This window comes from Pteropus alecto, unplaced genomic scaffold (assembly GCF_000325575.1).
Source record: "Pteropus alecto unplaced genomic scaffold, ASM32557v1 scaffold98, whole genome shotgun sequence".
Classification (NCBI taxonomy): domain Eukaryota; kingdom Metazoa; phylum Chordata; class Mammalia; order Chiroptera; family Pteropodidae; genus Pteropus; species Pteropus alecto.
In genome coordinates, this window is record NW_006443570.1 from 5,732,435 (window position 1) to 5,753,581 (window position 21,147).

General features: G+C 55.2%; 1 protein-coding gene and 1 long non-coding RNA gene across 14 annotated transcripts in view; one reads left to right on the plus strand and one right to left on the minus strand.

Annotated features, from left to right (window-relative positions):
• CACNA1G (calcium voltage-gated channel subunit alpha1 G) overlaps positions 1 to 16,764 on the plus strand; it is a 63,244-nt gene extending 46,480 nt beyond the window's left edge. For 3 of the 13 annotated variants that reach the window (XM_025041677.1, XM_025041680.1, XM_025041681.1), the window contains 11 exons: positions 4,836 to 4,987; positions 5,698 to 5,807; positions 6,540 to 6,673; positions 7,942 to 8,012; positions 8,154 to 8,232; positions 8,324 to 8,445; positions 8,786 to 9,139; positions 9,829 to 9,972; positions 13,650 to 13,827; positions 14,142 to 14,311; positions 15,492 to 16,762. In XM_025041677.1, coding sequence (XP_024897445.1) covers positions 4,836 to 4,987; positions 5,698 to 5,807; positions 6,540 to 6,673; positions 7,942 to 8,012; positions 8,154 to 8,232; positions 8,324 to 8,445; positions 8,786 to 9,139; positions 9,829 to 9,972; positions 13,650 to 13,827; positions 14,142 to 14,311; positions 15,492 to 16,226 — 2,249 coding nt within the window. In that variant the 3' untranslated portion in view covers positions 16,227 to 16,762. Of the gene's footprint in view, positions 1 to 4,835; positions 4,988 to 5,697; positions 5,808 to 6,539; positions 6,674 to 7,941; positions 8,013 to 8,153; positions 8,233 to 8,323; positions 8,446 to 8,785; positions 9,140 to 9,828; positions 9,973 to 11,832; positions 11,968 to 13,649; positions 13,828 to 14,141; positions 14,312 to 15,491 lie in introns of those variants that run through there. The other 10 variants (XM_015599314.2, XM_006924821.2, XM_015599315.2 and 7 more) reach the window with 6 other exon arrangements.
• The window catches only part of LOC107196604, a 4,935-nt gene continuing 292 nt past the window's right edge, over positions 16,505 to 21,147 (minus strand). The window contains exon 2 of the long non-coding RNA XR_001518065.1: positions 16,505 to 16,814. This is a non-coding gene — a long non-coding RNA (uncharacterized LOC107196604). The remainder of the gene's footprint in view (positions 16,815 to 21,147) is intronic.

Genomic DNA, 21,147 nt, shown 5'->3' on the forward strand with positions numbered 1-21,147 from the left:
ATTCCCCTCCCTCGGACACCTCTTGAAGGACCCACCTTCTCTTCTAAGGCTTCCAAGATCCGAGCTCCCCAGCCCCCCGGGCCTCTTCCCATTCCCGCTCCTCTTCCTAGGTCACACCGTTCGATTATTAGAGCTGCAAATCTCTCCTGTCTCCTTTTGTCTGAAAGGGAGACTTTGATCCAAGTGAGCAGGATGAGAGGAGCAGAGAAGGGAAGGATTTGTTTTAAAAATGTAACGATGAATAATTGAACAGACTCATTAATAGTCAAGTAATCTCAGTGGCCGCGTCATTGCTACAAACTGCAGAAATTGGGAATCAAAGGCCTGAGTTAGCCATAAGCTTCTCCATAAAACTGAAGATTTGGGAGTGAGTTGGTTCCTTCTCTTCGAGAGCCATGTCTCTGGGAAGGCCCTCCTGGTCCTGTCCTCCCCTGGTCCTTCAGCCCCTGCCCCTCCCAACATGGCCCCCAGAAGGAGGTTCTGAGAATCTGGGACAGGGCTGTGGGACATCAGAGGGTGCTCTGATGTCGCCACGCAGTGGTTCCCAACCTGTTCATCCCCAAGGGCCCCCCTTACCATCTCTAGCAAACCCCACATTTTAAAAGACTGTCTTTGAAGTTAAGAGCGCTTCAGTAATGAGTTTGTTTCACTATTTTTACTAATCAAAGGCACACGTAATTGCTAATCAGAGTTTCTGAGCTGCAGAAGGTTTCACACTGAAGGATGACAAAAAAAAGACTATTGCCGTTAAATTTGTCTGTGGGGTCTTAGCATAGACATATGTATGCTTTCTTTTAAGCTTTTAGAAATATTGAAAAGAACGTAAGGACTCCCATGTGGCTGCCTTCTCAGGCTGCCGAGGGCTTGGGACTTCAGGCTGGGGACCACTGTGCTCTACCTTTCTCCGCTACTCTGCAATCCCCAGAAGCCAGCCTCTGGCAGATGCTGCCCTCTGGGTGTTGGGCTGTCTGATCTGTGGGGGCTCAGGAGCCCCGCTGAGCCACCATTTTGGAGGTCATCCCTGAGGCCCTAAGTGGATTGATGTCTGCTGTCCCCGTGGTGCTGAGCTCTGGTGTTTGGCATTGAGAGACCGTCTCTCTGGGGGCTCAGTCATCTCCAGATAGTTTGTATCGGATTGCCTGGCTCCCATGTCTTTTCGTCAGGCCGTATTATAAACTCCTGATGTGCTGGGGTTGAGGAGAAGGTGGGAGGAAGTGGCCTTCAGCTTTTCCCTGTGGGTTCAGCTGGTCTGTAGACTGAAGTGTCTACACATACACACTCACCCCAAAACATAATCCTAGCATAGGGCTGGCCCACAGAAGTTTCTCTACCGAGAACCAACACATGCAGACTTTCATGGACCCCAAGAACTCCTCTTCACACACCCACTCAATGCGAAACCCTCTCGTTACTCTTACACTGCACTCCCATTCTGGGGACATTCTGCCAGGCTCCTGTTGGCACGTGCAAGTATGTACACCGATTACAATAGCGTGCCTTACCTTTCCAGCTGATAACGAGCACTCAGAACCCGAAGAGGGGCTCAGATCATCTTATATCCCTCCTCCCCTGACCTGGTGTTCTACGTGCTCTACACCAGAGCTTTCCACACCTCAGTGTGCATAAGAATTACTCAGAGACCATATGAAAACACAGATGCCCAAGCCCACCTAGAAATACTTACGGCGTGCTCTAGGGTAGGGGGTAAGCACTTGTATTTTCAATCAGCTCCCAGGGCTGGTGATGCTGGTACACTGGCTTACCCAACAGTGTCAGGGGGATGAAGTCACACTCCCTAGTCTGGGGCTACAGGAATCAAACATGCATCACACCTCCCTGCTAGTACCACACCCACCCAGTACTGTGCCCAGCTGGAGGGGCGTGGCCAGACCGGGGATAGAAAGAAGGGAAAAGGCTTTGGTTATCAGGGGATTGGGCCTGACCAGACACCTGGGTCCCGCCCAGGAGATCAGGTCAATCCCAAGTGACCACTTGGCCTCTGGCACCACCTCCATTCCCATGGTCACCTGTGGCACCTACCTCTACTCGCCCTCTCTCCTTCCATTGGGACCCAGGGATCAGGCCTGGCTATCTCAGATGACTTATGTGGCCTCCACTATAGGGGCCTGTGCCCCTCCCTCCTGCCTACTCCCTGCTAGTCTCCTTTGCGAACCCTCTGCCCTGGCTGTGCCTCGGGCTCTCGGTGACCCCTACTAACTAACTCACTGTGCCTGCTGCCCTTACTCACAGCCTCACACCCTTCCTGCACCTCTCCTCTGCTCCTGCCCCTGACTGGGGCTGGGCAGTCCTGGGGTGCCCTTCTCCCCGCTGTCTGACTCTGGTATTTTCTCTGCCTAAGGTAGCTCATTCTGGTGGGAAGCAGGGAGATGGGCCAGGGCTGCCAACACGCAGTGACCGCTGGTCCAGGCCCCTCCTGGGCAACAGCTGGAGTTCTTGGAGCGGCAGATCACACAAGGCTCCTCTCTTCTGCGGGGAGTGGGTCTCTAGTTTTTCTCTGATCTTAGGTGCTGCCTATAAAACCAGGTCTGGGAAGCGGCAAGGGGCAGCATCACCCAGAGCCCAACAGCAAGGGCCTTTGGGCAAATTTTGAGGGCACTCTCTGGGCCAAAGCCCCAAGGCCTTGTGTGTAAGCCCACCTGGGGGCTGGAGAAGGACTCCTGAGAGTTTGGGTTCTGGCTGGGTCACTGTCTCGCACTATATGAACGACTTGCTTTTTGCTAGCCTCATCCTCTCTGTAAAATAAAGGGGTTGGCCCAGGAGATGCTGATCAGATTGGCCCTGGCACTCTTTGGACCTGTGCTCTAATAGATTTCCAGCAACCTCGGCACCTGCTGGTCTAGGGTGGGGGCCGGGGTGGAGGGATATTTGTGCAGACCTCAGGGGCCTGGGACCGGACTTGTCGCTATGAACAGATGCCCTGCCTCAGTAGTCCTGCCTTCACTTTCTCTCTGGGCCGCGTGGAGCACTTTCCCTGGCCAGAAGGCAGAGGTGGTAGTGGAGGCTTAATTGGGCCTGGGGCTGCCTATACAGTCAGCCGGGGTGAGAGAGGAGAGGGTGGCTCTCCCAGCCTCTCCTCTGTATTATCTCAGCTAATAATGGGGCTAATAAGGAGCCGCTTTTTCTAACCTAATTGTATTCAAACATTTTAGTTAATTCTCCATTCATATTTTAGCATAATGGGATCTGGTGCTCTCGGCACTTATGGAGATTAATGCAGAGAAAGAGTTCCAGCTGCTAAGGCAACACAGGGCGACTAGCGCCCTCTGGTTCTTGTGGGTACGGAAGGAAGGAAGAGGCCAGCTTGCTTTGTCCGCCCTCCGCCATGGCCCTGTGGATGACCCGAGGCCTCCCGTTGACCCCTGTCCCTGGCCTCTCCACGCCCACCCTCCTGGGAGTCAGGCGGGTGCCTGTGCAAACAAAGCCAGTTAGCTGGCCCATGTCTGAAAACAAAAGGCTGGCCTAGCACTATGTGGTGCACCAGAACATTCTGGACCCGCTGCCTCTTGGTTATCCACACCTCAAGGCCAAAGCTGGAGAGTGGCATCTGGGCAAGGTTGTACGTGCAGTTCGTGGGCACTCTTCTTCCTTCGGCCTTTGGTGGGAGTCCACCCAGGTCGCTCCTGCCTCAGTTTACCTTTGTTAAATAGTCCTCTGCATGGGAAAGGATAATTATATCTGAGCTGGCCTGGGCCCAAAGCTTCCTGCCGCCCCTGAGCCAGTCACCCTGGCACAGGCCTCAGAGGCTGCAGCCTTTGCTAGCTGGCTTTCGCCCTAGACTTCCTGAAGGGGAAGGGCTGTCTGGGACCTGAGGCTTCCCCAAGTCTCCTGTGGGGAGCCTCCTTTTTCTCTGTGGCTGCCTGGGAGACCAATCTGTCAACCACCCCCAGATGACATGTATCCCCAATTTGGCCTGGCCTTTCCTTGGTGCCTGGAGGAGGGGCCCTCTGCAATCTCCTGCCCCCAGATTCATTCTGCCTGCTTAGCAGGCCAACATTCTGGCACCATGATTTTTATAACTAAGTGGTTCACTAATTATAAGAGAAATATTATGCCTCTGACAGATCTCAGACAGTGCTTCCAGCCCAGCCTGCAGTCTAATGCTGCCCTGACACCCAGGAGCAGGCTGGGTACTGCCTCATTAGAAACAGGGTGAGCCCTTCAAGTGTGGCCCTCCCAGATGAGTCTGAGAGCAGAGCCCTGTGGCCTCCCCTCTGTCCTCCCCCATGTGAGGGAGCAGGAGGCCCAGGCCCTGCCCCTCCAGAGGCCCTCTGGGGGGTTGGTCAGTGCAGCCAGCCAAGAAGATGTCCAATTTCCAATCTCCGGTGTTATCGTCCAAATCTCAGCTCTGTGTAACCTCTGCTCCCCTCGAGAGCTGAGCTTGGTGAAGGAGCAAGAGCCCTCGCCTCTCTGTTGATGGAGCTTCCTCTGAGCTTGATAAGACCGGTTGTTTTTCATCTTATTGATCTGGCCTCGCTGTGGAACACCAAGTCGAGGGCATTATGAGGGGCTGATGGATTTTGGAGGCTGCCTCGGGGTGGGGGCTCACCTGGTATCTAATGTGGGTGGGGAGCTCTGCATGTCCTGGCCCCTTCTGCACCCAACTATAGCCAGTAGAACAGATGCTTTGGAGGGGCCTAACCAAGAGAGCTCCCCCTCCCCCCAAAAAAGGAAGTACGTGGAGGGCGAGGGGGCTGGTGACACTGGAATGTTTCAGCTTGGGTGGGTAGAGGCTGGTGGCTGTGAGGACTTATGGGTGGAGGGGGCACAGGGGGCAAGGCCCAATGGCTGCTGTCCTCTCCTCCCTGCCCCACCAGAAGCCCAGTGCAAACCTTACTACTCGGACTACTCCCGCTTCCGGCTCCTTGTCCACCACTTGTGCACCAGTCACTACCTGGATCTCTTCATCACGGGTGTCATTGGGTTGAACGTGGTCACCATGGCCATGGAGCACTATCAGCAGCCCCAGGTAGGAGCGACTGGCCATCTGGGACTGCAGGGGTGAGGCTAACCCAGCCTGAGCTGGGTACTCTGCAGGGGTTCCTCTTGTACCCGCTTACAGCAGCACTTGGAGGTGGGTCTCCTCTTGGTTTTATGGATGAGGACACTGAGGCTCAGAGAGGCTAGTTGACTGGACCAAGGTCACACAGCTGGGAAGTGGAGGACCTGGTTTCTTCATCCAGCACATATTTGAGTGCCTGCTCTGTGCTGAGTGCTGGACATTTGAGGGTAAAGAAAGCAGACCAGTGCCTGCCCTTCTGGAGTTTAGATTCTAGTGAATGTCCAGCTCCAAAACTCACCAATGATCTTGCCACTTCTCAAGTCGGCCTCCATTGGCTGCCCTCTAGGCCTCAGTTTCCCCATCTCTAAAATAGGGACATGGAATTGGTAATGCACGAGGCCCCTTCCAGCTCTCGCATTCTGGTGCCTTCTAGCACATTTTCAGGTAGTCTCCTCACAATCCCTCAAGGAGAGAAAGCCTTTAGCTCAAAGTCTGGATCATGCATATGAACGAGGACGCTACTCTGTTCTGTAGCCATTGGTCAGCCATCATGGCCAGAACAGAGAAGAAAGTTCCCTTTAGACTCACCTTGTCTCCAAGATCTTGGAGGTATAGGGGGAGGGGGAGGCATTGTCCCTGGGCCTCAGGGACCCTGCATCGTGCCCCATCCCTGCCAGATCCTGGACGAGGCTCTGAAGATCTGCAACTACATCTTCACCGTCATCTTCGTCTTAGAGTCAGTTTTCAAACTCGTGGCTTTTGGCTTCCGTCGTTTCTTCCAGGACAGGTAACAGAGAGGGGAGAGGGATGGGTAACAGAGGGGAGGGGTGCGTGAGAGTAGGGGAAGGGTGTGTCTCCGGGGTGTGGTGGGAATGGGGGAATACTGGGGAGGATTTAGTACCTGAAGACCTTTCTTGATTCCCGAGGTTCGGCCTCCACTCTAGGATCCACTCAGGGCTAATGGCGGGAAGGGATGGGGGTGCTTCCATGGCCCGGGAGATGGAAGAGAAGGGGGTGGAACTTGACAGGACAGGGCCTGGGGGACACTGGCAGCTGGAAATCAATGTGGCCTAGACAGGCTTAAGAGCACAGAGCCTGGAGCCAGACTTGCCTGGACCAGATTTGAATCCCGGCTCTACCACTTAGAAACTGGTGACCTTGGGTAAGTTATTTAATCTCTCCGTGCCTCAGTTTCCTCATCTATAAAATGGGAAATAGCAATGGTCTCCACATCACAGAGTTGTGAAGAGTTTCTATTTCTAAAGCCTTTAAAACAGTGCTTGGCACATAGCAAATGCCATAGCAAATGAATAAAAATAAAAAGCAGAGACCCTCAAGCTAAAGTCATAGCCCTGCCTATGCCACCATCTGGCTAGGTGACCGTAGACCAGCCATGCCTTCTCTGTAGGATGGAGAGGCTGGACCTGCTGACCTCCATCCTTCTCTCTATAGCCACAACCGCTCCCTCCTTCGTAGGGCCCCAACCCCCACTCAGAGAACTGTGTCCCGGGCTTTCCAGGTGGAACCAGCTGGACCTGGCCATTGTGCTGCTATCCATCATGGGTATCACGCTGGAGGAGATAGAGGTCAATGCCTCACTGCCCATCAACCCCACCATCATCCGTATCATGAGGGTGCTGCGCATTGCCCGAGGTCAGTGCCCAGCCACCTGCCCACCACACCCACCCTTCCAGGGTGACTGGCCCTGGGAGACATAGCAGGGCTCAGCTCTGTGGCTGGCCAGGGACTGGGTGGGTGTGGGTTCCTGTGGGTCTTTCTCATACCTCCGCCAAAGGGGAAGGCTGGGGCTAGGCCAAGGGTGGCGGTGGAGCCATGGCAGCCTGGCTGGCCAGGGCCGGCCATCCTACCCACTCCAGGCCTCCACTCTAGGATCCACTCAGGGCTAATGGCGGGAAGGGATGGGGGTGCTTCCATGGCCCGGGAGATGGAAGAGAAGGGGGTGGAACTTGACAGGACAGGGCCTGGGGGACACTGGCAGCTGGAAATCAATGTGGCCTAGACAGGCTTAAGAGCACAGAGCCTGGAGCCAGACTTGCCTGGACCAGATTTGAATCCCGGCTCTACCACTTAGAAACTGGTGACCTTGGGTAAGTTATTTAATCTCTCCGTGCCTCAGTTTCCTCATCTATAAAATGGGAAATAGCAATGGTCTCCACATCACAGAGTTGTGAAGAGTTTCTATTTCTAAAGCCTTTAAAACAGTGCTTGGCACATAGCAAATGCCACATAAGTGCTAACTAAAAAAGCAAATGAATAAAAATAAAAAGCAGAGGCCCTCAAGCTAAAGTCGTAGCCCTGCCTATGCCACCATCTGGCTAGGTGACCGTAGACCAGCCATGCCTTCTCTGTAGGATGGAGAGGCTGGACCTGCTGACCTCCATCCTTCTCTCTATAGCCACGACCGCTCCCTCCTTCGTAGGGCCCCAACCCCCACTCAGAGAACTGTGTCCCGGGCTTTCCAGGTGGAACCAGCTGGACCTGGCCATTGTGCTGCTATCCATCATGGGTATCACGCTGGAGGAGATAGAGGTCAATGCCTCACTGCCCATCAACCCCACCATCATCCGTATCATGAGGGTGCTGCGCATTGCCCGAGGTCAGTGCCCAGCCACCTGCCCACCACACCCACCCTTCCAGGGTGACTGGCCCTGGGAGACATAGCAGGGCTCAGCTCTGTGGCTGGCCAGGGACTGGGTGGGTGTGGGTTCCTGTGGGTCTTTCTCATACCTCCGCCAAAGGGGAAGGCTGGGGCTAGGCCAAGGGTGGCGGTGGAGCCATGGCAGCCTGGCTGGCCAGGGCCGGCCATCCTACCCACTCCAGCCTTGACCCTGGCCCTGGCTCTACCAATTGTGTGACCTGGGACCCAGAGGGGCCAGCTCACGACTTTGTCCTTTCTGCAGTGCTAAAGCTGCTGAAGATGGCTGTGGGCATGCGGGCGCTGCTGGACACAGTGATGCAGGCCCTGCCCCAGGTAGCTGGGAGGTGGGGGTAGGTGGGAGGGGTCCTCTTGGGGAGGAGGGGGTGCTCTCCAAAGGGGCGTGGCGGGGGTGGCTCAGGGAAGCTGGCCAGGAGACCCGGCAGCACCTTTTCCATTCTTTCTCCTCTTTTCCAGGTGGGGAACCTGGGACTTCTCTTCATGTTGTTGTTTTTCATCTTTGCAGCTCTGGGCGTGGAGCTCTTTGGAGACCTGGGTGAGTTGGGGTGGGGATGGTAGAGGAGCCAGGGCTGGGGACCCAAGGCCTCCGGAACTAACTCGGGCCTCTCTTCCCTTCCGCCCTCCAGAGTGTGACGAGACGCACCCCTGCGAGGGCCTGGGCCGACATGCCACCTTCCGGAACTTTGGCATGGCCTTCCTGACCCTCTTCCGAGTCTCCACAGGTGACAACTGGAATGGTATTATGAAGGTGAGAGCCCCCTGCGGTGGAGTCCCCCCAGGGCTGGCTCAGACCCTAAAGAAACAGGCCTACTTCTTGAGCCAAGATTCCTTGGCAAGATGTGAATGAAAGCATGGGCCCTTCTATCTCCTGTGCCGGAACACTCTGGAACTCCTTCTCCTTGGGACATGCTCTGACTCACACTTCCCAGGCCAGTGTCTAATGCTCTTCTGCTCCCAGGACACTGTAGCTCCCTCCTCCTGCCCTTCCCTCTCCTCCTTCAGTGCTCTGTGACACCAGTGACCTGATTTCCCGTGACAGTTCCATCCACTGTTCTCCCAGCCTCACCTGTCTAACTCGCCTTTCCCAGGACACCCTCCGGGACTGCGACCAGGAGTCCACCTGCTACAACACGGTCATCTCCCCCATCTACTTCGTGTCCTTTGTGCTGACGGCCCAGTTTGTGCTGGTCAATGTGGTGATCGCCGTGCTGATGAAGCACCTGGAAGAGAGCAACAAGGAGGCCAAGGAGGAGGCCGAACTGGAGGCTGAGCTGGAGCTGGAGATGAAGACGCTCAGCCCGCAGCCTCGCTCACCACTGGGCAGCCCCTTCCTCTGGCCTGGGGTCGAGGGCCCCGATAGCCCTGACAGCCCCAAGCCTGGGGCTCCGCTTGCCGTGGCTCATGCCGGAGCAGCCTCCCACTTCTCCCTGGAGCACCCCACGGTGAGCACACACCCACCCCTGCAGAGAGGCGTGTGGGGATGGAGATGGGTGGGTGTAGGGCCAGCAGCTCGGTGGGTGGGTGGTATGCAAGGTGGGCCGCACAGCAGACCCAAGGGTCTGGATCCTTCTGCTGCTCCTGCCTGGATGTGGAGGGGCCAGCAGTCTCTAACCTGTCCCCAGAGATGGCTGCCCACACTCACTGCCCAGGGCCACCCCAGCAAGCCACCAGTGCTGGCTCATCCATCCCCTTTGCCTCTGGCCTGGCCTGGCCTCCCCTTCCTGGCTCTTAGGTTCAAGGCTAAGTTTTCTGTTTCCTTCCTGTTTTTTTCTTACCCTTGCCCGATTGCCAAACCTCTTTCCTTCCCACCCTCAACCTGATTCCATCTCCCAATCCTTCCCCTCCCCCCGCCCCCATCTTCTCTCTCCTTCTCCCTTTCCCTGTGGGCTCTTATCTTCCGTCTCCAATATCTCCTTCCTCTTCACATCCTTACCTCTTCCCCACCATCCCCACCCCTCCTCTTCCTCCTTCTCTTTGTTGCTCTATGTGCGTGTGCGTATGTGCATGTGTGACCTCCTCGTTTTCCCTCTGTGTCTCTTGTCAATCCCCTGCCACAACACTTCCCATCACTGCCCTTCTGACCCCCATTCCCCTGACTCTCCGGCTCCCCCTATGGGCTGGTCCTTCCCAGGACAGACAGCTGTTTGACACCATATCTCTGCTGATCCAGGGCTCCCTGGAGGGGGAGCTGAAGCTGATGGACGAGCTGGCGGGCCCAGGGGGCCAGCCCTCTGCCTTCTGTCCGGCCAGCAGCCCGGGTGGCTCCGACCCACAGGTTACTGTGCCCATGCTGTGCCCCCTCCCCTGACCGTGCCGGGCTGTGCCATGCTGTGCCTGCTTCTGGGGAGGTGGGGTGTTTCCTGCTCACTGGGAACCTGGAGAAAGAGCAGCCTCATGGCTTCAGTTGAGCTTTGGTCTTGGCAGGAGGCAGCCAGGTGTCCCTCAGGCTGATAGCAGCCTCTGGAACACATAGTTGAATGGCAGGGATGCTGACATTGCACTTTTGAGTGAGAGGATGGATGGAGGGGGGCGTCGAAGAGAGCGTTGGTAGGAAAGAATTTGGAGGAAAAGAGGAAGATGGAGCAGGTGACCAGTCGGCAGTGGGACCTTAGGGAGTAGAGGAAGTGAGATGCCAAAGCCAGGGGAGAAAGGCCTCTGGGGATAGTGCAGGAGGCCAGGTGACCCATTGAGGGACATGTTTTAGGCCACAGTCTACTTCTTTTCTGAATCCAATGAGTACTATGAGGAGCCAGTGGATTCTGACCTGGTCCTGAGAGGGAATGGAACGCTCCCGTTGGGAGTGGATTCTGAGGACCTCGGTGTCACACAGGACTTGACTTCCTCCCCAAGCCCAGTCCCTTCCCACAATGCCACATGTTTTTCTCCCCCAGTCCCATCTAAGTGTGGATCTTCTGCTTTCTGGGTCCTCCTCTTCTCCCCTGGCAACCTGTCTGGCTGCCCTTGGTCCCCTCCACATGGCAGAGTACCCCACCATCCCCCTCAGGGGCTACAGTAGACCTGGGGTGTAGGCAAGGAGACAGGTTTCAGCTGGAGGTAGAAAAGCCTAGAGTTCCATAGGCCCTGTTGGGTGAAGTGGTGGGCAAGCAAGTCCCCAGTGCCCGAGACACCTACCTGTAACCTGATCCAAGAAACGGACAGCGAGCCTCACATGGCCAGGGACCTTGCCGCTGCGGTTCCTGACCTGTTGGGATTCAGTCTCAGACAGGCTCCAGGGACTGAACCTGGCCATGACCTAGAGTGATCAGTGGGAGAGTGAGTCCTTCCTGAGGCCTCCCATCCTTAAGCATGCTCATGGCGAAAGGCGCTGGGAGAGAAGACGAAGCGATGAGAAATGATCGGGGCAGCCAGCTCATCTGGGAGGGATGGCCCCACTCTCCCCCAGAGTCCTGTAGGCATTAACACCCCCCTGCATATCTCGGGTGAGCCAGCCAGATGGTGTGGCAGCCCACCCAGGTGTGCCCAATTCAGGCTGGCAGGAGGAGAGCATCTCCCAGAACCCAAGCTAGAGAGGGCGGGTGCGCTGCTGGCAGGCGGAGGAGGGCCCAGGAGGGGAGAAGCCAGGATCTGGGGGCAGGCCAAATCCTGCCAGGCTTTTGGAAGCGGAGAGAATAGGCAGAAAACAGTCATCAGATTGGCGGCTTTGTCCCCGGCACCCCCCACGCCGCTCTGTCTGTGCTGAGAGCAGAGAGGTGCTTTGCTGGCCTTTCTTCATTTTTTTTTTTTTTTTTTTCCTGGTATCATCTTTATGAGAGTCAAAAACCCTCCCCCATCCTGCTCCCTCCCTGGGTGGTGGTGGTGTGGGAGGGGGCTGTTAAGTTTCCCGGGGTATCTTTAGACTATGTTTCTGTGTCTCCTGCTTTGTCAGTGTTTGCGCTGGCTCTTTGGTGCCTGCAGCCTCTCTGATCAGAGTGGGGGTTTGAAATGGGGGGAAGGGAGGCACTCGGTTTACTTGGGAAAAGGGTGGGGAGAGAGAAGGGATGACTTTTCTCCCTACACTTGGGAAAAGGGAGAGAAGGGGCTTGTGTACGTGCGTGTGTTGCATGTGTGTGCGTGCACACGCGAGTGTGTGTGCTGTCCTGGTTTCTTATGCCTGATCATCTCTCTCCCTGTCTAGATCCCTCTAGCTGAGATGGAGGCTCTGTCTCTGACGTCAGAGATTGTGTCTGAACCGTCCTGCTCTCTAGCTCTGACGGATGACTCTTTGCCTGATGACACTCACACACTCTTACTTAGTGCCCTGGAGAGCAATGTATATGCACAGCCCCTCACTGCTCCCCTAGCCTCCCCAGGGGCTGGGCTGGCAGCAGGGCTCCAGATCCTTCCCCAGCCCTCCCACTGCCACCAGGCCCCCATGCAGAGGCATAACCAGCAGGCAATTAGTGCCCCAGGTTTTGCTAGGACTCTCAGGTCCCCCACTGTGGACAAAGAAATTAGATAAGATGATACTGGGGCCTGCAGTTGTGAAAGGGTTAATCCAGACACCCAAGAGTGACAGTCCCAAAAGTGGTGGCATCAGGCAGCTGACCAAAGGACCTGCCTGGATGCAGAATCAGTCTCCGAGTTTGGAGCCCTGTGCAAGCCAGCCCTCCCCCACCCTGCATCCCTCCTTCCCACCTCTCCCCCCAACATGAGCCATCCGCCACCACGTAGTGGGTGAGAGCCACATCTCTGCTGCCACCACCATGCCCTTCTCCACCTGGGGGGCTGTCCCTGTCTCCTCTGTCACTGTCCCTGTGTGTCCCTGCGTCCTGGGGAGCTTCTTTGTGTTTTGATAGTTTCTCCACCCTTGTCTGACCCCCAGCCTCTTTTGACTGTGAGCAGCCCCCTCCTCCCTGCCTTTCCCCTCCTCTTGGGACTTAAGAAGGGACAAGGGCCCCTTTCCTCACAGCAGGGCTCTGTGTTGACCACAGGCTGCGGGTCCCTAGGGGTCATAGGGTGGGTGCAAAAATGAAGCCTGGGCTGAGAGGGGAAGAAAAAGATACAGACTGTCTTCCAACACAGCCGTTCTTAGGCCTGGTGCGGCTGCTTAACTGGCTGGGCCCATGTGGGGGTAAAAACCCTACAGCCTCTCTGAGAACCAGGAACAGACAGGGCGATGGAGAAATCTCTTGGGAGCAAACCTTGTCTTCCTCTGGCTGGGGTCAAAGTCTAATTACTGCCTTTCTTCTAAATAGATTCAAAAAACCTATTAATCCCTAATCTATCCACTAAGGGAGGACCTCAGTCCACAGTACCCAGGCCTTGTCCCCCTGACCCCTACCTGCCAGAGTTGTTGTGTAATTAAAAGTTGGGGGCAGGGGAGATAGGTGAGTGAGCCAGCTGTGACATCTCCTAGTGTTCATCTGTCATGTAACCCATATTAACCCAGCCCGTGCCCAGTGCTGGGTACTGTGGCTGCCTTAAAGAACTGGATGGTGAAACAGTCTCTTCTCCACAGGTAGTCCAGGGCTGCCAAGTCTCCTGCTCACTGGGAGAGTCCTCACCCAATCCCCTCACAGCCTCAGCATGGGGAGTTGGGGACTGCTATTAGCTTTTAATCCTCCATTGTGGTGCTTCAGCCCCTCTCAGTGGGGCCTTGAGAATGAGCTCTTGAACCACCTGCAGGGCTGGGGGCTGGGGGCTGCTCTCCCTCCTTTGGACACCTCCTCACCCCTCCACCATCCCACTGGGAGGCTTCAAGGTGTTGCAGTACGGATGGTTTTCTAGGGGCAGGACCTCCTCCCACCCCCTTCCTCCCTGTGTGTGGAGGGCTCGTCCATGTGTCTGCTGCCCCTTCTGCCTGAGCACACTCATCCCATCACCACCTTGTCGGAGGAGGGGATGGGGGTCAGGGCCTTGGGAGGGGAAGCTTTCTGTTGTCCAGCTATGCCTCAGTTACCCAATCTGGATGCCCTGTTTTCTTCCCACCTCCCTCCCCTGTTTGTTTTGCAGATGGAGCCTCATCCAGAGGAGGTGCCTGTCATGCTGGGACCAAACCTGCTGTCGGTGCGGAAGTCTGGGGTCAGCCGAACACACTCTCTGCCCAATGACAGCTACATGTGCCGAGATGGATGCACTGCCGAGGGGTCCCTGGGACACAGGGGCTGGGGGCTCCCCAAAGCTCAGTCAGGTACCAGGGCTGGGGGCAGGCTGGCTTGGCTCACACCAGGAACCTCATCCTTGCCTAAGCTCCGTCCTGACTTGGGGGGAACCTGAGGTAGCAAAAGGGGTCTCTCCTACCTCTGAGGAGCCCCCAGCCTGAAGGAGGCACCCAGCCCCTGCCTGAGGGAAGTGGCTTTTGATCCAGGGTGAGGGTTACGTGGTAAGGGTAGAGGCCCTGACTGGGGAGGGAGGATGGAAGGGAGGGGATTCAGGTGGGAACCAGACTGGTTGACCCTCCAGCTTCTCTCTGTCACCTTCCTCCCTATCCCCCTCCTCCCACAGGCTCCATCTTGTCTGTTCACTCCCAGCCAGCAGACACCAGCTATATCCTGCAGCTTCCCAAAGATGCACCCCATCTGCTCCAGCCCCACAGTGTTTCCACCTGGGGCACCATCCCCAAACTGCCCCCACCAGGCCGTTCCCCTTTGGCTCAGAGGCCACTTAGGCGTCAGGTGAGCAGGTGTGAGGAGGTGGGGACTGGCCTTTCTGTTGGGAATCCTACGCTGTTGATGATGACCAGGGAGGCCACTTTCATTCTCCCAGCAAAATTTATTGTGTGCCAGTGATGTGCCAGACTAAGTACCAGGGACGCCATACTAGGCAAAGCAGAAGTAGTCTGTGCCCTCTTGGAGTTTGCACCCCTCCCTTGTGTCACTGAGGAGCCCTGGAGACCGGAACGGGGACAAGGTTGCCCAGGGACACATGCCAAGCTGGAGGTAGAGCCCAGGTCTCTGATTCCCTGGCCCCGGCCCAGAGCGACCTCCTTATGCTCTGTACTTCTAGACTTAGCTAAAGGGTATAAGACACATTTTAGGTGTCTCCATCTTTGGCCAGGCCCAGAGCCCATACTCCAGGGGCACAGAGCAGTGGCTCATGGAGCCAGACGAGGCTTGTCTGCCCCCAGTGACAAGTCCATGCTCTGTGTGCGCTTACCTGTGAGCATGGCCACAGGAGACTCTGCTCAATCCCACCCATCTAGGGGAGCAGGCACAGTCCTCATCAGTTCTGCAGATATTCACTGAGCAGCCTCTGTGGGCCAGGCCCCAGGGACACAGACAAATGAGACAGTCCCTGCTCTCTGGAGCTCATGGTCTAATAGTGGAAACATACACCCCATCACATTGTTGCAGTGACAGGTTGCAACTGCTGGCATGCTCACGTGCCTGGTGCAGCAGGGAGCAAAGAGGAAGGGGTCCATTTCCCTTGAGGCTAGAGATTGTCAGGCACTACGTCACAGAGGACCTGAGCCCATAGAATTGCGTGGTGCTTCGGGAAGGGTATTTAAGTCCAAAGAAATAGCCTTTGCAAAGGCTGGGAGGCCTGAAGGAGCCAGCTAGGGAGGAGAGCTGGCCCAGTGCTTTCTTGTGTCCCAGGGGCTAGGGGTTGCCGCCTTGGGAGAGGGGAGGGGATGGGAGGGGAGGGGAGAGAAGGGGAAGGGAGGGGGCATGGAGGTCAACAGAGGGCAGACTGCATATGGCCCCCATCTCCCAACAAGAGAAAACTCTGGTACCCCTGCTTAGGGTGGTCCTGCAGTTCCCTGGAGGGGGTGGAGGGAGTATCTGGCTTGAATGATGGGATAGTTCATGGGGGAGAAGAAGCCCCCAGGCTGAGCTCTCCCCTCACCCCATACAGGCAGCAATAAGGACTGATTCCCTGGATGTTCAGGGCCTGGGCAGCAGGGAGGACCTGCTGTCAGAGGTGAGTGGTCCCTCCCCACCTCTGGCCCGGACCTCCTCATTCTGGGGCCGCTTGAGCACCCAGGTGCAGCAGCATTCCCGCAGCCAGAGCAAGATCTCGAAGCACACACCCCTGCCAGCCCCCTGCCCAGGCCCAGAACCCAACTGGGGCGAAGGCCCACCAGAGACCAGAAGCAGCTTAGAGCTGGACACGGAGCTGAGCTGGATTTCGGGAGACCTCCTGCCGGTTGGGAGCCAGGAGGAGCCCCCATCCCCGCGGGACCTGAAGAAGTGCTACAGTGTGGAGGCCCAGAGCTGCCGGCGCCGGCCTGCGTCCTGGCTGGAGGAACAGAGGAGGCACTCCATCGCTGTCAGCTGCCTGGACAGCGGCTCCCAGGCCCACCTGGGCCCCGGCCCCTCTGGCCTTGGGGGACAGCCTCTCGGGGGACCAGGAAGCCGGCCCAAGAAAAAACTCAGTCCGCCCAGTATCTCTATAGACCCCCCAGAGAGCCAGGGTGCTCGGCCCCCACCCAGCCCTGGCGTCTGCCTCCGACGGAGGGCTCCGTCCAGCGACTCCAAGGATCTCTCGGCCTCAGGCCCCCCTGACAGCATGGCTGCCTCGCCCCCACAAAAGAAAGATATGCTGAGTGTCTCTGGTTTATCCTCTGACCCAGCAGACCTGGACCCCTGAGTCCTGCCCCGCCCTCCCGCTCACCTTTCTCCACTGGGTGCCAAATCCTAGCTCCTCCTCCTGGGCTATATTCCTGAAAAAAGTTCCACGTGGACACCAAGGAGGGGTTCCTCCCTGCCTCAGTGGCACTGGGCACTGGCGAGCAGGATTAATTTCTGGAAAGTTGGAAGCGGCAGCCCTGACCACCCTGGCTCCAGGCAGAAAGAGACAGATCCAGTGTAGCTGAGGTTCCCGACACCAGGAGCTGTTGGGAGAAAGCAATACGTTTGTGCAGAATCTCTATGTATATTCTATTTTATTAAATTAATTGAATCTAGTATATGCGGGATGTACGACATTTTGTGACTGAAGAGACTTGTTTCCTTCTACTGTTATGTGTCTCAGAATATTTTTGAGGCGAAGGCGTCTGTCTCTTGGCTATTTTAACCTAAAATAACCAGTCTAGTTATATTCCCTCTTCTTGCAAAGCACAAGCTGGGACCGCGAGTGCATTACAGCCCTGACGGTGGCCCATCTTCGGCGGAGAGCGAGAACCATTTTGGAAACTGTAATGTAACTTATTTTCTCCTTGAACCTCGTCATCATTTTCTGTAGGAAAAAAAAAAAAGAAAAAAGAGAAAAAATAAGATTTTACAAATGAAATGGAACCTTTTTATATATACATACATACATATCTATCTATATCTATATAATAAAGTAATTTTCCAAAATAAAAAGGTAATCACGGTCCAGAGTAAAAGCAAAAGGGACAGGTAGGCATTTCCAGGTGGCATCGGAGAAGGGTTCCGGGAGATGAGTGGGTGTTGGGGAGAGAAGGGGTCAGAGCGGCCTCTGCGCGTGTGAGTGTGCGAATGTGTGTGCGTGTGTGTGTGTGCACACACATGCACGTGTGTCTGAGGGAGAGAGAAAACCCAAATGCCTCTCCCTGAAGGGCTGCAGCCTTTCGGCCTCACCTCCCAGGAGTGAGGGAGGAGGGTTGGGGAAGACCGTGTGGCAGAAGGCTGGGCAGGCAGGATCTACTCTTGCTTCTATCAAAGCTTTATCGCTTACTCTGAGCCAGGCGGCTCTGTGAATGTAATTCCAGATTAACTCTTATTTCTGCTGACAGCTATCAGCCGCACATTGAAAGCTGGAAATTGGCATAATGAAGCTGTTTTGGTTAATGGGGCTGACTGAGGCTGGGGGAAGCGGCCTCAGCTGCTGAGATCTGATCTGTGAATTGGTGGGGGAGGGGGCCGGCGCTTCTGAGTTTTCCTTTCCCAAGCTTCAGCCCAGGTGACCTGAGCGGTCTGGGCTTCAGCCCCCCAGCTTTGGGGTGGAGGTCCGCTGATCGCCACCGCGGGCACTGACCACTGGGGCTGGCAATGGGATTAAACTGTACAAACAGAGTGGACTGCTTTCTTTCCTCCCCTTCCCCTTCCCTCCCCCGCCCTGCCCCCAGATTGAAGGGGCCAGAGCCAGGCGTCCAGAGGTGGCCTCCCAGTGGAGTTATTAGGGTCTAGAGCCAAGCTACCGAGTGGGGCGATGGCTCCCTGAGGGGTGATGAATGAGCACCATCAAGGTGTTTACACGGCCTGCTGCTGCCTGCCCGGTGGGAGCTAGCACAGGAGGGAGGGGCGGGAGCAAGAAGAGGAGGGAGGGGCTTGCGGTGTGGCCCAGAACCTTCTTTCTGGTGCTACCACAGTCAACATTCTCTTGACTGAAACCCTGGTGCCAAGAGGCGGAACCGCAGGCGCAAACTGCAGGCTCAACCAGCCTGTCACCTGCCAGCCGCCCCCAGCATCCACCCCAGCCCCACTCCCTTGAACACGTCCAGCACCTTCAAGCCCCAGGATTACTGAAACCTCAACAGCAGATGGCATCCCTCACTCACAGCCCGAGTCTGAAGCTGGGAGCTGGGGGCTGGTGAGCGGTGGAGTGCCAGACTGCTGGGCAGTGGACCTGGAGGCTTTTTCCAAACTCGTGTTTCCTAAGCTGGTGAAACCTTTTCTAATTGCTCTTTTGGACAGAATGATACCAATTCTTGAAGCAAACAAACACCTGCTTTGATCCTCTTGGGGTGTGCAATAATGTCAAAATTTTTTCCCTCTGTCCTCCCTGGGTGGAGAGAGAGGGCTGCTTGCAGGAGCTGCCTTTTTTTTTTTTTTTTTAATAAAGCAAAATTGTACAAAATTCCTAGAGTTGTCACCTAGGCCTGCATATTAAGCTTTTATATTTTTGTAAAATTCTATAGCTGTCTATTCCCAAGTGAGAGTGGGAGATTTGGGGAGCGGGTGCCGAGGCCTTTTTTTTTTCCCTAATGGCTGGAAGATTCTGGGTCAAGATAAGGTCAGAGAAGTAGGCTGCCACCCCTTCCCCTTTAGCGTAGCTCCCCTTCCCCAGCCTAGGACCTTCTGGAGTCAAAATGGATATCTGGGGGTAGGAAATTGTCACATCTCCCACAACAATGTAAAATCTTTATCAATGATGGAAACTGTCCCATTAAAAGGGTTTTTGAAATGGAAATAATGACTGCTGCTGAAACTTATTAACAGTAGTAATAATAACAATGATGCTAACCACATGATGTTTGTCTGGATGGTTATTTGATTCTGCTCCCAGATCCATGGGGGTGGAGAGTAGAAAGGTCTGAGGCTGGGGTGGGGAGGGGCTTGTGGGGGCAGCAGGTCTTGCTTGGATTAGGGCCTCCACGGACCAAGTTGGAACTGGACAGGAGCTTCAAGGATGTGGGGACTTTCGGAGGTATGAACATTTCCCTGGCACTAATATTCTCAGCCTTCTCCTTGGGAGTTCAAAGGAAATTGTGTCCAGAGCTGCAGCCCACACCTCCTTGAGCTTGGCTGCTTCTGATTCCTCTACCCCAAGACTCCAGGAAAAGGTCTGTCTGGGGGTGGGGGAACTGGGAAGAGGAGTGAGCTAAGCTGGTGCTAAAAACAAATCTGAGGCTCCTCTGCAATCTCTTACTCCTCAAAACACCCTAGCAAGGGACGTACCATTGATGCAGGATGGAGCGAATCCGCCGAGTCCTATACTGAGAAAGAGGGTCCTTGACCGCGTGCAGGAAAGAATTCAAGCACGCACCAGAGTTAGAGACGAAAGGAAAGTTTATTAGAGAAAGAATAATGCTCCACAAACAGAGATGTGGTCTTCTCTCAAAGACAGGGAATAAGAGAGTGACCACAAGTGTTCCAGGAATTCAGTTTACATGTCATTCTTAGTTTCTATGAATTTTGGTTTAAAGACTTTGTTTCCCTATTTTCCTTTGATGGTATGGGTATCCAGCGTGAAAGGCGTGGTAGTAATCTCAGCCTTTGTTTTGTAGGTTCCCTGTGGTCTGGCCGTAGGGAATGAATGGTTTACTTTGTATAGGATACTACTTAAAGATTTTATTTTCCTGTTTTTCTTTCATGGTGAGGGTAGTTTGTTAGTTAAAGGGAATCTTCCTTGTTTTGTAGGTTTCCCAGTGGCCTGGCAGCACGTGGCAGGCTCTCAATACAACCTGTCAAAATGTGTGTAGTTCTCATGCCTCTTCTCTATATCACCGTTGCCCTTATTTTTCCACGAGGCTATGGATTCAGAGAGATTAAGTGACTTGCCCAAGGTCACACAGCCAGGAAATGGCAGGGTTGGGATTTGATCCTAGGTCTGGTCAACCTGCAGCTCTTTGGTTTGACACTACCCTAGCCTCTTCTCACTGTGGTGGTAATGGGCATGGTGCAAGGAATCCTGCTCACAAAATGACATGCCAGGGTGGCCTTTTCTAACGCAGCCACATTTGTGTTCACAGAAATGTACACACGAGCTCCTGGCTTGGCGTACTCAGAGGCTTCGAGAAGCCCACCACTCTCCATCTTGCATGGGGAGAGAGTTCAACCACAAGAGGTGTCCCTCAGCTCCAGGTGCTTGTCCAAGGGCTGGCTCAGGCTGACTCTGCATTATTCAGTTTCCTAGGAACCACCCTTCCGTAACATAATGCTGCCCTTAAACACTAGAGCACCCGCTTTCCTCCTCCTCCCACCCCTTTGTCTCCTTCTGTCTTTTCCCTGTGCCCCACCCAGACCTCTCCCTCTTTCCAAACAGCCTTTGCCTCCCTCATCACCCCTTGTCTCCACCCATCACAGCCTGGCGTCCATTGCCTTTCTCTTGGGCCAGCTAATTAGCCTAACTTTTGGGGCCATTGCCAGTAGTGCCGTGAGGGCATCAGACACCAGGTGGCAGCACAGGGCACCTTCACCTGTCGCCACCTCAGTGACCCTCTGCAGAGGGACCAAGCCAGGGAGAGGACAACAACACTGATAGATCCCTTCTATGGATAGGTGTTCTACATAGCCGCCTCCCTCCCCAAAGCAAGTTGTGGGTTGGCGCCCTGCTCTGGGAATACAGCAAGGCAGGTCAAGGAGGTAGCAGCTCCAGCAAATGCTCAGGCAGAATTCTGCAAGGTAACTTTGGAACTCTGTGTGTCTTAGCCCTGGTCCAGGTATGAGAACTCCTGACTGTTGCCCATGGAGCTAATTAATTCTTCTTGTCTTAAAAATTTCTGAATCGGGCACAGCAGCCAATGTTCACATGCATGCCAAATCAGATCAAGTGCAGGTTGGAGGCCAAGAGGGCAGCCTTGCTGAGGCCATGAGTGGGGCCAGTGGGGCCCCAAGCAGGCTGGGGTCTGGAGGAAACAGGAGAAAAGGAAGAGGCTGGAGTTTGGGAGCTGGAGGCTGGTTTGGGGTGCTTCTGGCCTTCCAGGAGCCAAAAGGGGCTAAAAAGGAATCAGGCCGTGAGCAGAAGGGAGAGCTAGCAACCTGCCTTCGCTATTCCACACCCTTCCCCCTGTCTTGTCAGTTCCCACCTACTCTCCTTGTTTGCAGCATTTCCTGTCCCTGGGTTTCCCCGTTCCCTACCTTGCTCTTTCTCCTCTCTGCTGTCA